The sequence below is a fragment of the Prunus persica genome, chromosome G1 (assembly GCF_000346465.2).
Source record: "Prunus persica cultivar Lovell chromosome G1, Prunus_persica_NCBIv2, whole genome shotgun sequence".
Lineage (NCBI taxonomy): Eukaryota > Viridiplantae > Streptophyta > Magnoliopsida > Rosales > Rosaceae > Prunus > Prunus persica.
In genome coordinates, this window is record NC_034009.1 from 5,068,973 (window position 1) to 5,086,050 (window position 17,078).

Sequence of the window (17,078 nt, forward strand, 5' to 3'; positions counted from 1 at the left end):
AAGAAGAAACCGCTAAATGGAGTCGGCACCTTTCTGAGCAGTCTGCAGCTCAGTCTTGAGATGATTAATCCGAGCCCGCGATACAGTAGCATAGCGGTCAGAAAGTTGAAGCCATGCCTCGTGAGCAGTCTTGCTGCCAATGACATATTCCAATGCCTCATCAGAGAGAGTGGCAATCAGAAAACTCAAGAGAGACTTGTCAGTACGCAACCAATCCCTATAAGCAGCCGTGACCTCAGAAGTAACGCTAATTTCATCAAGAATCGCAAATTTGGGGGGAGGCACAAGCGAGCCATCAAAATGGCCAAAGAGATCATAGCCTTGGAGCAGAGATTCAATCTGAAAACTCCACTTAAAAAAATTATCATTACCAAGATGAATAGTAACCATACCCAAGAGACCTTCAACTTTGATGGACGGAGACGACGACATGAGAAGTAAGAAATCCCGAAGTGCAGCAAATCCCTAAAGGCAAGAAATCCCTAAACAAAGACCGAAAGAAGATGTGAAGAACAAATTGAAGAAATTTGAAGAAAGAAAGAACGAATTGAAGAGTTGAAGAACAAACTGAAGAATTGAATAATGGAAGAACAAACGAAAGAATTGAAGTAGAATGTGACGAAGGGAAGAGCGGAAGCAAAAGGATCAAGAAAGAGCGTGAGCGATGCTGGCTCTTGATACCATGATAACAGAAAAGAAGAAGAAGAGTATTTCAGAGATATCAGAAAAAGAGAAAGAGAAATGGAGAAGACTAAAGGATTTCTGAGTTTTGATTATTAACTGACTTTTACAAAGCATAGTCCACTCTTATATGTAAACAGATTACAGAGAAGCTTAACTAACTAACCACACAGCTTAGCTGTCTAACTAATACACGTGCTAGATACCAGACTTGTAACAAACTTACTGACTTGCTAACCATAGTTAACATAATAACCATAGTTAACACTAAACTCTATTGCCCTTAAACACAAGTGAGATTATGATTAGTAATCAACTTGAGTCAAATATATGTCTTAGGAACTTGATACAGGTTAAGAAACTCAGAGATTTTCTCTTCCTTTTTGATGGGAAATCCTTCTTCTTCTTGTTCCTTTTCTTGCTCTATTCTTTACTTATTAGTTTCATTTTCTTTAATTTAAGCTGATACGGAGCATCTAAGGCTATATACAGAAAACTTCTGCAACACTCAACAGGCACACTGCCTCTACAATCCAACCCATCCAGTCATATTTAGCATAAAATCTCTCACCCGTAATTATAGAAAATGTGTCCAATTTGCAAGATTACTTTATTTTTCACAAATTATAGATGTCTTTTATGTACTAAACAAAAAGAAAAAGGAAAAAGAAAGATATATAGCAGCTAGCTAGCAAGCCTTCTCTCTCTCTCTCTCTCTCTCTCTCTCTCTCTCTCTCTCTCTCTCTCTCTCTCTCTAGTCTCAAAACAATTTTGCTCTTGGTCTCGTGACGACATTGTTCGTCCATCAACCAACCCCACCGTTTCTCTATTACCACTATTAATCCAATCTCTTGCTTCGTTTATTTTTGGGCTTGTCCAATATAGGTCCCTAAAATTTCTATTTCCTAGACATATACTCATCATTATATAAATCTATGTGTAAAACTCAATTTCAAACTTAAATAACCAGTAGGATATAAGAGGTCATAGTATTCCTATGTTTTTGCATCCTTGCCATCAGACTTCATATTTTATTTATAATTTATTTCAAGCATTTCATTAACTGTCATAATTGTAATTAAAACTCCCCCTACGCCCCATAGAAACTGTCTACCTGAGACTGTCCCTTGGCCCGTAGGTCCTGACACAAGGTTAGAATTCCCCTACTAATAGCATATCAATTACCCCATTTCTTTTGGTTGCCATTCCCTCTAACATATGGCCCTTTAAAATTGCAAAAAAAAAAAAAAAATTGTAAATTACATATCCAATAATGTACATATGAAAAATATAAATATAAATATCTACCTTTAAAAATATAGGTAAATTATTTACCAAAACAAATTAGTAAAAATAGGTCAATTACTTTGTAATTGAAATTTCTGTATATTTTTCATAAATTAAAAATAGGTACACAATAATTTATAGAAACCACTATATATCCTAGAAAGTCAGGATTAAGTGAGCACCTTGATACATCTTACTCGCTAGATAGAAATTAAGTAATAGATTAGAGCTTACAAATCTTGTTAAAATAGAGCTTATATATCTTATTGACAAGGGTTAAATTATTATTTTTACTTTTTTTTTTCTTTGGGTGCAAATTTTACTTATTTAATATTTGTTACTGTTAGAAAAAATAATAAAAATAATATATTATAGGATTACTATATTAATGCACGATTATGAAATGTAGACGGTAGCGAAATACAAAAATTGTATAAATTAAATACAGAATACTGACTTGTGGCTTAGGACTTGTGGTTTTATAACACAATTGCACCCCTTCAAAATAGCAGTTAATATCAGTTATACCTGTTCAAATTCAAACGAAAAGATAAGACTTTTGGTTTGAATTTAATTTCTGCTAAAAGAAATCCAAAAAATAAAATAAGATAATTTATTTTATTTTCGGGCTGGGTGTATTTCTTTAATTTTTCAGAGACCCAAGAGCCCAAGTCTTGATTATTTAAATATTATTATTAATCAGGCAAGCCAACTATGTATAGCCTTCGCTACCAAGCCCATCAGCCCACCAATCTTATTTAATTGGTATTAAGGTTTCATGCTTATAAATCATGTAGAACCTTTTGTTTCCTCTAATGTGGGACATTTGCTTTCAAACTTTCAATAGTTACACCAATGTCTCTTTGCTTAACCTCGATGCAAAATCCATGCAATATATGCTTTGATATAACTTCATCTGGTTTAAATGGGGTTTGGATTGGATGAGCAAATAGACGAGACACCGTTTGAAGTTTATGAGAAAAATCCATGCAATATATGCTTTGATATAACTTCATCTGGTTTAAATGGGGTTTGGATTGGATGAGCAAATAGACGAGACACCGTTTGAAGTTTATGAGAAATACCGTTGACTTTAAAATATATATATATATATATGAAAAAACATTACATATGAGATCCTTAGGGATCTTAGTTCTATACATATTGTGGGAATAATTTTCCTCCTTAGAGAATATTCGTCTCGTGATCCCTTCTTTCTCTTTGTTCCTCTTTCTCCTTGTAAAATAACACGAAGTGAAAAGAACACACTCGTGGGGTGTTGGTCAAAGGCCCTCGATGCCTAAGTCAATTAATGATTATGAGAAGAATGCATAAATAATTGAAATGTATGAGGTCTTTTCTCACGGTGAGAACTAGGTGGCCGAAGTCAGGTGTGAAGGCTGGAGCCTTGTGAGAAAGAGGGAGAGAGTGGTGGCAGCAAGAAGGGTGGGAGAGAATTTTTGCAGGATTTTTAGACGTACCTCATGCCTTGGGCATGGCCACATATTTACAGGGACCTTGGTGATTAGGGTTTCAGAAGAATAATCCCTCACATGTAAAGGAATTATTTTTCCCTAATCTGGAGAGATTGAATCAATTGGGGATTTGATTCCCAATCATGGCAAGAATCCCCAATTTAATCAAATAATCCCAAAATTGATGGGATTAATTATTTGACATAGGATTTTCAAATATTTGCTTCCACAAATGCCTCCCCAGTTTCTGCATGGCGCATGGTGGCATGGAAAATGTGTGAATTAATTGTTTGGTTGTCCCATTATATCTAGGCTTCCTTATGTGACTTGGGCTCCTGATTGGAGGAGGCTTTTGACTTACTAATTTTTTTGAAATTGGGTTCCCAATTGAAATGGGCTTGAGTCTCCTTGTTGGTCAAGGACTCTCAATTTCTATAAATACAAGAGTTCTCTTCACTTCTTTTTGAATTGCAAACTCGCTTCCTCTATTTTCTGTTAGTGACAGAGATCTTGAAGGATTGTACTGCTTGTCAAGGAGAGTAGTTGCCGTGCACCCCAAGGTAGGTCCACTCCGGTTTTATTTTTTCCTTTCATTCCTATTTTTGGTGGTATGGTGAGGAGGGCTAGATGGAGGATTGGTTGATTGCCAAAATTTGGTGGTCACATGGTGCCGACAGTTGGCAATGGTGCCGAAATTTGGTGGTCATTTCTTCCTCTTTGTTCCTCTTTCTCCTTGCCAAATAACATGGAGTGAAAAGACCACACCCATGAGGTGTTGGCCAAAGGTCCTCTAATGCCTAAGTCAATTAAATGATTTTGAGAAGAATGCGGAAATAATTGAAAGGTAGGAGGTCTTAAGAACTGGATGACTTGAGCCTTGTGAGAGAGAGGGAGAGAGTGTGCCAGCAAGGAGGGTGAGAGGGAATTTTTACAAGGTTTTTAGACGTACCTCATGCCTTGTGTGTGACCACATATTTATAGGGGTCCTAGTGGTTAGAGTTTCGGAAAAATAATCCCTCGCATGAAAAAGAATTATTTTTCTCTAATTTAAAGAGATTGAATTAATTAGGAATTTGATTAGAATCAAATCCCCAATTATGACAAGAATTCCTAATTTAATCAAATAATTCACAAATTAATGAAATTAATTAATTAACCAAGAATCTTCCACGGGAAATTGTACCGTTGACTTACTGCTGGGGTTCTAACCCTCCTCACCATACCACCAAAAATAGGAATGAAAGGAAAAAACTTATTTATAGTATATATGGTTGGGAAGATGTGGTCCTCAAACTTATTTATATAAGAAAGAAAAAATAGAAATAAAACGTTTGTGTTAATCACAAATTTTTGCCATGAGGTTGTAGCAAAGCTGAAGAAACTTTTTTTTTTTTGTTATGGATCATATAAGCAACTGAATTATTTTTCACAATTTGCATCTCTATATTTTTATTTTACCACAAGGTCAAATTTATCTAAATATTGTCGGTGCTTGAATTTGTATGTAACAAAAATACATAGAATAAAATAAAATAGTCAAAATCAACAATCAGTTTCGTTTTAAAATATTTAATCCCAATTGCCGATTGACGACTCTACATAAGAAAAGTCTTACAAGACTAAATAAATTTGAAGACTCATGAGTCATACCTAAAAGCAGAGCCGGCCCTTGGGGAGTGCAACTGGGGCCTGGGCCCGGGGCCCATAATTGAAAGGGGCACCAAAAAAATAAAGTTAAGCCATATATTATATACGTATAGAACAAAATAAATAAAATAAATAAATAAAAAACCAAGCGTGCATTTTTGTTTAATCCTCCCTTCCCAAAAGCGCGTGCTCACCCATATATGCTAGCAAATATATTATTTTTTAATCCTATTTCAAAAAAAAACAAAACAAAACAAAACAAAACCAGACCACATTAGGGTTTAGATTCTTGTTGTCTCAATTTTCTTATATATGTACCTATCATCCCTCACTCACAGTCACACCGCGGCCTCTCTCCTCTCCATTGCCTCTCTCTTTCGTCTTTCCTATCATTTCCCCTCCACGACAGAAGAGACGAAGCCAACAGAGCTGTAAGTCCTTTCTCTTTGTCTATTTATTTCCTATGTTACTGCTATTTTCCAAATAATCACTTTATATAGGCATTCTTGCAGATTCAAGATCGCCAATTGAGAACTTATTCATTGAGAATTGAGATGGGTTTCAGGTGCAAACCCAGATAAACAACAAAGATGATTTTTCTTGGGTCTTAATCAGTTTTGCAGGGAGAACGTGAGTTTTGTAATGGATTACTTGGTTTAAACATGAAAATTTATCTGAAGATTTACCAAATGAATTGTTCATATTCATTTGGAAGAATAAGCAGAAAATGAAAATGAATTGAAAGTTTATGATGCAAAAATGGCAGATTTACTTTTAGAAAAGTTTCATGTGAGAGAAACTAACTGCAAATTCCCTATGGATGAACACGATGACATTTTTCCTCAAATTATTATCATAAAAAAATAACAAACGGGAAGGCTTATGTTCTAAAAACAATGAATGCTATAATTTTAATAAAATAAATTACTTGATAAAAAATTATAATTTTAATGTTTACATTATTTTGGGCACACTTTAGATTTTTGCCCTGGGCCTCAGATTACCCAAGGCCGGCTCTGCCTAAAAGGTACGAGTGTGGTTTTTTTTTTGGGAGCTTTAGTAATACACCCAAAATAGGAGCTGAAATTATAAAAAAACCCAACATGAAATTCAATTTAGAAACACACCCAAAAATCCATTTATTATATATGAAATGAGTGTTGAAGTTACTATAAATTACATTTTTGCCATTGATTAACTTAAAACAAGCCCAACACAAAAAAAAACTCAAAAAAATCCAAAACAAACCCTGCAAGCTCTAAGTACATTGTTAATACCATGACATAAAAGTACAGTGTTAATACGATGTCATAGAAGTACATTGTTAATACCATTTTATAGAAGTACATTGTTAATACCATGTCATAGAAGTACATGTCATAAAAGTACATTGTTAATACCATTCCATAGAAGTACATTGTTAATACCATTCCATAGAAGTACATTGTTTATACTTTGTCATAGAACTATCTTGTTATTACTATGTCATAGAACCATGTTGAGTCCTTTCCAAAGGCATAAACTTCCCAGCATCACTGATCAACATTGTCATGCCAGCTCCAACAATGAAGAATATTATTAATAACAAGATACCTCTACAACAAAAAAAAAAGTACACTATTAATACTACGTCATAGAAGTACATTGTTAATACTATATCGTAGAACCATCTTCCTAGTAAAAATCACATTCTGCATATCATAAACTTCAAGTGAATGGTATGGAGTTGTACACTTTTATCTTACCTATTATGCAAATGAAATGATGTAGTTGTTAACTTCTAAATAATCCTCATGATACTGATGGCTTTCCAATTCGAGCATAGGGTGCTAACATGCCAACCAAAGCAATGTCAACAGCTATTCCAACTAAAAGATCAGCAGCGTACAACTCAAACTCAGCCTAGAAATCCTTTCCCATTTTCTGAAAATGTTGCACAACAAGAATCTATGACTATCTACATTACAAAAGAGTCAAGGAAGAGAAATTTCTTCAATATTCAACAAGATCAACAACTATCAAATGTAACGGTCCAATTTGAAGGCAAGGTATATTTAATGGAATTCATAGGACTATCATCAATCCAAACAATGACCCACAAACTCAATTACTGATATTTACAGTGAAAAATGCAGAGCTACAATTCTTTCAAGAGCACTATTAATTTACAGTCCCTTGACTTGAAACACAAATTACTCAAAAACATTATTTACCAAAAAGAAAGATCACGAAAACAAACCTCTGTCCCAACTTTAAAAAGAAAGGAAGGATAAGCCAGCATACGATTTCGTAGCATAGAGCAATCCTTCATCAAAAAGCCCAGTGGCCAAATTGACCCCTGAAATTCAAAAAAAAAAAAAAATATATATATATATAAATTAGAAACCCAATAAGCAACTTAGCAAAAACCATATATCTGAAGATTTTTCAATAGAAATGGAGACCAACATACAAACAATAATTGGACAATACTAGAAAAAACCATGAATATGGAACCATAACAGGAAACCCAAAGTCGTATCAATACCTGATATGTCTTTCAGGAACTTGACTCAATAAAGCATTAATAACTAGAGAGTTATCGAGGTACAAAGGCAAAAGCTTGCAAACAAATAAATAGTACCAACAACAACAAAAAAGTAAACATTTCCTTACTAGAACCATTGCATCAAAAGGCAACCCTGCACCAGCGGAAGGAGCAACAAAAGATGTGCTAATTCCAATTTTCTCATATGGGGAATGAAGAGATACTCCCAAAAAACCAGCAGGAGGTCCAGTACCAGAAGCATTTGTGGAATTCTCATTCACTTCCCCATTAGTTGTAGGCCTGAGCTGAGTATGGACTTTCACATCATTATCTGTTGCCCAGAAGATTATGAAAACAAATCAATCAGGATGAAGCACTTGGTTAGGGGTGCATGTCCCAATTTAGGACCATTACAGAATTCCTTGTCCTTCATTCAAGTAAGTCGGAAACTATCCCCTTTTCTTTACAAAATTGATAGATGAGGGATGGGCAACAAAAACAAGCCACAAAATTGTTCCCTCCCACAACGAAACTCAGAAATCCTGATTAAAAATTCTCACACTACAAACGCAAAGTATCTAATGAGAAATAGGTACCATACCAGCAAATTGCATGCTTCCAGACCCATTGTTCCTTTGAGTGTGGTGGTTGTCTTCCTAATAGATGAAATCCAAGATTACTTTAACTTCATGCATAAATATCATCTAACCATCACATACAACAAAGGGCCAAAATTCATCACATATGAGCAGACATAATGAAAGGAAATTCTTGCTTTAGTGTTGCCATCACTGCCATCTATCAAACCATCAATATTTTGTTCCAAACTGCACATGGTCATAGAATCAAAATTTAGATTGGCTACATCCAGAGACAACATCATAAAACTTACTGGAAGCCACTGCTTGACAATTAGTATGGTCTAGGGCAGATGACAAATAGTTTTTCTATTTTTCTATTTTGAAAAAGCCCATCTTTCACAGCAATGTAGCTGCAAAGTAAGTCTACCCTGCTACACATGTTTAGATGCACAAAAAAGTATAGATATATGACCTATGAGAAACAGGTACACACACATGCTGTAAAACGCAGGCAACATATATCAGGGATAACTCCCTTAATATAGTTGTCATAATTTAAAGTGAAGTTAAACTTCCCGGGAAAGAGACCTATCTAACTAAAATTAGATCTAAATAACATCAATGAGACCTCACAATCAAGCTAGATAAAAAAAATCTTCAAAAATTATTGAATTAACAATCCTTTAAAAGACGTGTACGATATCCATCTAATCCTTGCTAGTGACAAAGCTCTGAACCCAGAGTAGGCAAAGGGTTCACAAAAACAAGAGATACCCAGTGAGTCAACTCGAAACACAGCTTCAATTATGAATTACCAAGGTCCTGAGCAAATCTAAACCAATCCAATCTTCCATTAAATTGGTGAGATGATGGAATAAGACCAAACCGATGAATAATTTAACACTCAATTCAATAACTGGGGAGCTAATAAAGAACAAAATCACAAAACAGAGGCCAAATTTCAGACCATCAATTGAACTTTCACTCAATTTTCTCTTCATCCAAACAGATGGTGGTATCTAATTTGTTCAAATCCGCACTTCACCAAATAGATCCGCACAAAAAATCAACATAGTTACAACAGTTCATCACAAATCTATACGTACAATCGTGTGATCTATATATTAGTTCCGACACAGAAACATCAAATTCTAACAGTATTAACCACTTCCATAAAAATCAAATCCAAAAACCCACATTAATCTAGAAACATAAATCGAAACCAAATATCAACAATTAAATGCAAATATAGATATACGAAATTAAAGATTATGAGTCGGAGAGAGAGAGAGAGAGAGAGAGAGAGAGAGAGAGAGAGAGAGAGAGAGAGAGAGAGAGAGAGAGCAAACCAAATTAGAATGAGAGCTAGAGGAAAGGGCCTCGAGCTTTGTAAGTCATCCGTGGAAAGCAGAAACCGAAAGAAATTGGAAGCATTTGGATCCAGAGAAACAGAGTTGTGTAAGAAACGAAAGTGAAAATTTCATAACGGAGAGAAATAACCGAAAGGTCAAAACCGTAATCTAACATAGTAAATAAATCCAAAAATTGACAGCTGTCGATTTTTGGGTTTATTTTGGGTGTGTTTCTATGTATTAAATAGTGTAAGGTATATTTATAGTTTCATGTCTAGGAATGAGTTTTTCACTAATTTTGTATTTTTTTTCCCTCTCATTTTTAATAATTAATTCAGGGGGCTCATAGAAAAATAATTAATTAAGTGGTGCCGGTAATTGGAGATTACTTTATTTTCCACAAGTTATATATATATGCCTTTTATGTATTAAACTAAATAGCGGCTAGCTAGCACATATGCGTACACAAACTTGCATGTAAAAACTATTCCGTTTTCATTTCACAACCAGAAGAAACAAACAAAACCTCTCTCTCACACACACGCACAAACGCTCGACAGTCTCTGATTTAAAAACCACCTCTCTCTCACACATACGCACAAACGCTCGACAGTATCTGATTAAAAAACAATCTTCCTCCTGGTCTCTTGTCGACATTGTTCCAGCATCAACCCCACCATTTCTCTGTTACCATAATTCATCCAAGTTCTTGCATGTTTTTTATTTTTATTTTTTAATATTTATCAACAAAAACAAACAAAACCTTTCTCTCCATCTCATTCTTCATTTCCATCTCTCTCTCTCTAACCTCCTCATGAAAAAACCACAAATTAAGCCTTCCTCCACTCAATTCTCACTCTAAACAACAAAACCCTTCTCCTCATTTTTGAGAAAACAAAGCCAGAAAACCAGTAACCATGATCACTGGCAAGGACATATACGATGTTTTTGCAGCCATAGTCCCTTTATACTTGGCTAGCTATGATCTTAGCCTACGGTTCCGTCCGGTGGTGGAAAATCTTCACTCCGGACCAATGCTCCGGCATAAACCGCTTCGTGGCGGTTTTCGCCGTCCCATTGCTCTCCTTCCACCTCATCTCCTCCAACGACCCTTACGCCATGAACTACAAGTTTATCCTCGCCGACTCCCTCCAAAAAGTTGTCATTTTGGTCGCCTTGTTTCTCTGGCGAGCCTTCTCCAAACGTAACAACCTCGAGTGGATGATCACGCTCTTCTCCCTCTCCACCCTCCCCAACACCCTCGTCATGGGCATCCCGCTGCTCAAAGCCATGTACGGCGACTTCTCCGGCACCTTGATGGTTCAGATTGTTGTTTTGCAGAGCGTGATGTGGTACACTCTCATACTCTTCATGTACGAGTACCGCGACGCCAAGCTCTGGGTCTCCGAGCATTTCCCGGAGACTGCAGCTTCGATCACGTCGTTCAGAGTTGACTCTGATGTCGTTTCGCTCAGCGGCAGAGAGCCTCTGCAAACAGACTCGGAGATCGGCGACGACGGGAAGCTTCACGTGGTGGTGAAACGATCCAATGCGTTGTCTTTCAACAGGTCACACAGGTTAAACTCGTTGAATTCGATGACCTCGCGGGTTTCCAATCTGACTGGAGTCGAGTTTTACTCTGTACAGTCTTCCCTTGAGACGACCACACGGGCCTCCAGCTTCAACCAGACGGATTTTTACGCCATGTTTAGTGCCAGCAAGGCGCCGAGCAGCAAACACGGCTATACAAACAGTTTCCAAGGCGGATTCGGGGATAATGAGGAGGCGTTGAAGATGAGCACTACTAATAAGAAGAGGAGGGGGAGAAGCATGAGTTGTGAGGTCTTCAATGATGGTATGGTCTCTTCGTATCCGCCTGCGAACCCAATGTTTGAGAGGTCTACCAGTGGCGTTCCGAAGAAAAAAGATAGTGGTGGTGGTGATGGTGAGGCAGTGCGTAATAAGGACCTCCATATGTTTGTTTGGAATTCCAGTGCATCGCCAGATCCCGAAGGGAATCTTAGACATGCAGTAAATCGAGCTGCTTCCACTGACTTTGGGGTAATTGATCCTTCCAAGGCTGCAGCTCTTCAACAACATGAAACTGCTGCTTCAAAAGGTGAGTAGCAAATAATTTTTGGCTTAATTGTTTTGTTATCATTTTAGTTATAGTCAAATCTGACTTCCCCTGAAAGTCAAGTGACACTTTAGTCCATTGACCAATGCTTGGTGTTTCATGTTGCCTCTACCGACAACTTCATTCAATAATATATTATTTTTGATGACGTGACCGGAGTATTTTATTAATTTCATACATGTTTTGGTCATTTACTCGCTATTCTGAATATGTTATGTGACAAAGTAGATTAAAATTTGAATAAAAAATTATAACATTTTAAAAAGTATTTAATAGTAAAATATATATCAATTAAAAATTATAACACCTCTACCACATCATAAAAATTAACAGGGTTTTGGATGTATTTTTTTAAGAAAGAAAATTCATTCACAGAATCAAAGACGTACACAGAAATAACAGTTAAAAAACCCCTAAGAAGCACTTCACTTCAACTCAGAACCTTACAAACAAAACCTCCTATGACTAAGCATAGTTCTTCGGTCGGTGCAAAGTAGAAAAGAACACCACATCCCTACAACTATCATTAGCATCGCTACTGCCACCGTCATTGAAACAGAAACAAAACATTAGCCACCAGGTCTCACAACTCTCCCAATGAGAGACACAATCCAGTGTCACTACTGTCACTGCCACCGAGACATAGACAATAGTACTCATTTAGAACACTGCAAAAACAACCAAACAAACCTAGACAATCTGGGGAGGAGAAGGGGAGGAGAAGAGATGATAAGAGGAAGGGAAAAGATGGGAGAAAAAGAAGGGGAGATGAGGAGAGGAAGGAGAAGATGGGCAGTGGGAAGGAGGGGCAACGTGGAACATCAAAAACCTTAATAAAAGGGGCAAAGTGAGTCACTTTAACTTCCAGGCTGAAAAATGAGATTTGATCATAATTTTAGAGGGCAACATAAAGCAGTTAAGCCACAATTTTATGATCCCATCCCCAAACATATTTGTCTTTTGTGTAAATTGCTAGGCAAGTACTTACGTGAGTCATTTCAGTCAATTGACGCCTTATCTACTGGACACAAATTTCATTTTTCTATAGCAAAAACAATAGAGAAATCCTTTCACATGGATTTGATTTTTTGCTTTTCTTTCTGTATTCTCATTTAATTTGTTCACAAAATAATGTCACTATTTTACTTGTTAGAAATAAAGAAGAAGCATAAAGATTCATATTTGAGTTTGGTGAATAAATTTGGTGATCCCGTTTCAAAAATCGTGATATTTTTTTGGTTCTAAATGAAGGGCTCAATCTTGATTGGTATTTGATTTATATCCTAATTCCTTAAATTAAATGTGCAGGTATGCATGATTTAATTGCAAATATGAGTCCCGGGAGGAAAACGAGTGCAGATAGAGAGCTTGAGATAGAAGAAGGGTCCAAGTTTCCAGCAAGTGAGTCTCCGTACGGTAGTTTCCGGAAGAAGGTGGACATGGAAGACGGAGGTGTAGCCAAGAATCACCAAATGCCTCGTGCCAGTATCATGATTAGACTTATACTTATTATGATCTGGAGGAAGCTTATTAGAAACCCCAACACCTACGCCAGCCTTCTTGGCTTGGCCTGGTCTCTCATATCATACAAGTAAATCTCTCTCTCTCTCTCTCTCTCTAGAATGCACCCATCATGCATTGTGTAGAAACCACTCAAAATATTACCATAAGCGTATCACTCACAAAAATATTTTGTGAGCAGTCCAATTTCATTTTTGACGAGAAATGTGATCAACAATGTTACATATATCTCCTCTCTTTACATAGCAGAAGAGACTAAGAAATTCCTGAAACTGATACACCTAAATTAATATTTCAATCATTCGCAGGTGGCACATCAAAATGCCGACAATTGTAAGTGGATCCATATCGATATTATCTGATGCTGGCTTCGGAATGGCTATGTTCAGTCTCGGTATTTATTTTCAATTGACTCCAGTATATATTGACCTAAATGAACCATATAAAAGTATACTTTTTTAACCACTCTTTTTTTTTTCTTTCCAGGATTATTCATGGCTTTACAACCAAAGATCATAGCTTGTGGAAAATCTGTTGCAACATTTGCAATGGCTATCAGGTTTTTAGCAGGCCCGGCAGTGATTGCTGGAACCTCTATTGCTGTTGGTCTTCGGGGAGTTCTTTTACATGTTGCAATAGTTCAGGTTCACAATCTCAATCTCCCAGCAATACCCACTTTTCTTAAAACTTAAGTTAAGAATTTAAAACTGCATATGTAATTAAATGCTTAAATACTTTTGTTTTCAGGCTGCTCTTCCTCAAGGCATTGTTCCTTTTGTATTTGCCAAGGAATACAATGTCCATGCAGACGTACTTAGCACTGCGTAAGTTTATTTACTTATTTAAGGAGCTCTTCTTGAATTTTAAGGAGCCATGCTTTCGTCGGAACAAAATTGATGATGAAAAAAAGGACTTTGACTTGAATATATTATGGTGTTGGAATTATTTGCAGGGTCATTTTTGGAATGCTGCTAAACGTGGCCGTAACAATAATCTACTATATTCTTCTTGGGCTCTAGTTTCTGAAAAACTAAATGCAGAAGAAAAATATATACTACTGTATATCCTAGAAGTCAGGCTTAAGTGAGCACCTTGATACATCTTACTCGCTAGATAGAAATTAAGTAATAGATTTAGAGCTTAGAGATCTTGTTATACATCTTACTGACAAGGGTTAAATTATTATTTACTTTAATTTTTTTTCTTCGGGTGCAAAATTTTCTTTTTAAATATTTTTCACTGTTAGAAAAAATCAATAACATATACATCAATTAAACTCAAATTAAACTAAAATAGCATACCTCAATTCAAGTAAAATCCAAACAGAGTTCAGAGCGAGGTTCAACTTTTAGAGCCAATAAAAAGCACAAATCTATGCAGTACAAAAACAGAGAAACACGAACCCAAAACAAGAATAAAAAATAAGATCAGAAAACAAAAATTCAAAGGAATCCAAAAAAACTCACTTACTTGATAATAAATAATTTCATAGCACAACATATATATATAATCACAATCAACGATTGAAGCTCTCAAAAGAAGCACAATCTCCATTTTAGCGGAAGAATTTCCAAATAAATAGAAGCAGAGCTTTGAAGCCCGATCCAAAACCAATACGAAGCCAATCAAATACTCAAAGCTTGTGCAAAATAAAAAACAAGCACATATTGAGAACATGATTTCGATCTCAAATCAAGCTTCAAAACCAAAATCGCAATCCAAATTCGAAGAAATCAACTTATCCAATTACTTGATCCGCACTGTACATAGAGCACAATGAATTTAAACAAATAATCAAATGAGAAAATAGAAGCAATTATCTATAAATCGGAGACTCGAACGATAATTCACAAAGAGAAAAAGAGTAGTTTATGTTGGCGTGACTGTGGACCATTACACTACTACAAAAAACACTTTGCGTAACGAAAATTTCGCCACGCATGATTCGTTGCGCAAAACTTGTGAAGAAAGGGTTTGCATGACGAACCTTAACGTCGTGCAAATCTACTTTGAGCAACGAAAAATATTGGTAGCACAAAGGCAAAAAAAATTTTAAAATAAAATAAAATATCCCGCGTCCCATTTTTGGTACCCGCCCAAAATTTTAAAGTTTTGTGCGACGAATAATAATGTTGCGCAAATATTTGCGCAACGAAATATTTTTTATGTTTTAAAATTTTTTAATTAAAATAAACTAATTTAATAGTTTGCTCGATGAAATATTTTGTCACGCAAGGTTTTTGACTTTTTGTTTTAATATTAATTTTTTCAAATTTTGAATTTTTAAATTTAATTTAATGGTATGATTTTTTTTTTAAAAATTACTTTAATTTAAATTGACATATTCAAAATAAAATTACATATGGAAAATAGTGATCAAATTATCCAATAAATAAATAAATATATAATATTCAAAATGTACACATAAATTAACAAAGTACAATAATAAAATCCTAATATAAGCCTATTGTGGTGGTAGTGGCAGAGGATATATTTCGATAGCGTCATAATCGTCAACTTTAGCCGTCAACGTCTCGACAGTTCCCTACAAAAAAAACAAATATGGTCAAATAAGAAAAAGAAAAAAAAGAAAAAGAAAAAAAAGGGCATAATCTCCCCTAAAATTGTTATACCATAAATCCAACCCAAACTCCAATCCTCACCCTATACTCAACCCCAAACCCCACACAAACTCAAAACTAACTCCAAAAACACATATTAATGAAAAAAATTTAAAATTTGGAGAGAATATACCTTTTGGCAAGATTGAGAGTGAGTGAGAATAAGAGGGAGAAGTGAGTGTGAGAGAATTAGAGAAGATAGTGAGAGAGAGATGAGAGAGTGAGAGATAGTGAAAAGAGAGATGAGAGAGTGAGTGAGAGTGAAGAGAGAGATGAGAGATTAAGTGAGAGGAGTGAGTGCGAGAGAAAGGGTGGGTTTTGGGGAGAGAAAAAGAGAGAGGAGAGGTAAGAGTAGAAAAAGACATTGAGAAAATGGTGGAGGAGTTATTTTGGTTTTAAAAACCGTATCACTTTGCGAGACAAAAAATATATATTGGATTATTGGTTGCGCAAATTTTGCGCGATGAAAAATATTGTTTGCGCAAACTCCAAAAAAAATTTTAATTTTTTTTTCCCATGTCTCATTTTTGGTACCTGCCCAAAATTTTAAAGTTTTGCGTGACGAAAAATATTGGTCGCGTAAAGTCTAAATTTTTTTTCCCAAGTCTCATTTTTGGTATCCGCCCAAAATTTTAAAGTTTTGCGCGACGAAAAATATTCGAATATCGGTCGCGCAAAGTTTTGCGTGACGAAAAAAATTGGTTGTGCAAAGTAAAAAAAAAATGTTTAAAAAAAAAATTTTCCCAAGTCCCATTTTTGGTACCCACCCGACGAAAAATATTCGAATATTGGTCGTGCAAAGTTTTGTGTGACGAAAGAAATTGGTCGTGCAAAGTCTAAAAAGAATTTTCCACCATCCCTTTTTTTGTGCCCGGCCAAATTTTTAAAGTTTTGCGCGACGAAAAGTATTGGTCGCGCAAAGTCTTAAAAAAAATAAAAAAATCCCAAGTCCCATTTTTGGTACCATCCCAAATTTTTAGAGTTTGGCGCGACGAACTGTTGTCACGCATACTTTTGAGAGACGAAAAATTGGTTCGTAGCGCAATATTTATAAAAATAATTGTTATGAATAATAAAAAATATTTTATTTTATGATTTAAAATATTAATAAGGTTAAAGCTACTTAATAAATATGTATACTATTCAATTTCTTAAGTGTTATACATACAAAATAAATACATTTAAAGCTACTTAATAAATAAATAAATATATATATATATTATACACACACACCATTCAACGATCCAAC

At 35.4% G+C, this 17,078-nt stretch overlaps 1 protein-coding gene, 1 long non-coding RNA gene and 1 pseudogene across 2 annotated transcripts; 2 read left to right on the plus strand and 1 right to left on the minus strand.

Annotated features, from left to right (window-relative positions):
• On the plus strand, positions 5,018 to 5,850 carry LOC109946692. The gene is made up of 2 exons (XR_002269785.1): positions 5,018 to 5,521; positions 5,603 to 5,850. It is a non-coding gene; the product is annotated as an uncharacterized LOC109946692 (long non-coding RNA).
• LOC18793287 (protein RETICULATA, chloroplastic) lies at positions 6,462 to 8,452 on the minus strand. Its single transcript, XM_020555657.1, has 5 exons — positions 8,327 to 8,452; positions 8,219 to 8,273; positions 7,746 to 7,948; positions 7,330 to 7,428; positions 6,462 to 6,640 (listed from the first exon to the last, which is right to left on the minus strand). Exons 1-5 carry the CDS (start codon positions 8,450 to 8,452, stop codon positions 6,623 to 6,625), a joined length of 501 nt encoding a protein of 166 aa, XP_020411246.1. The 3' UTR covers positions 6,462 to 6,622.
• LOC18793949 lies at positions 10,433 to 14,227 on the plus strand (annotated as a pseudogene).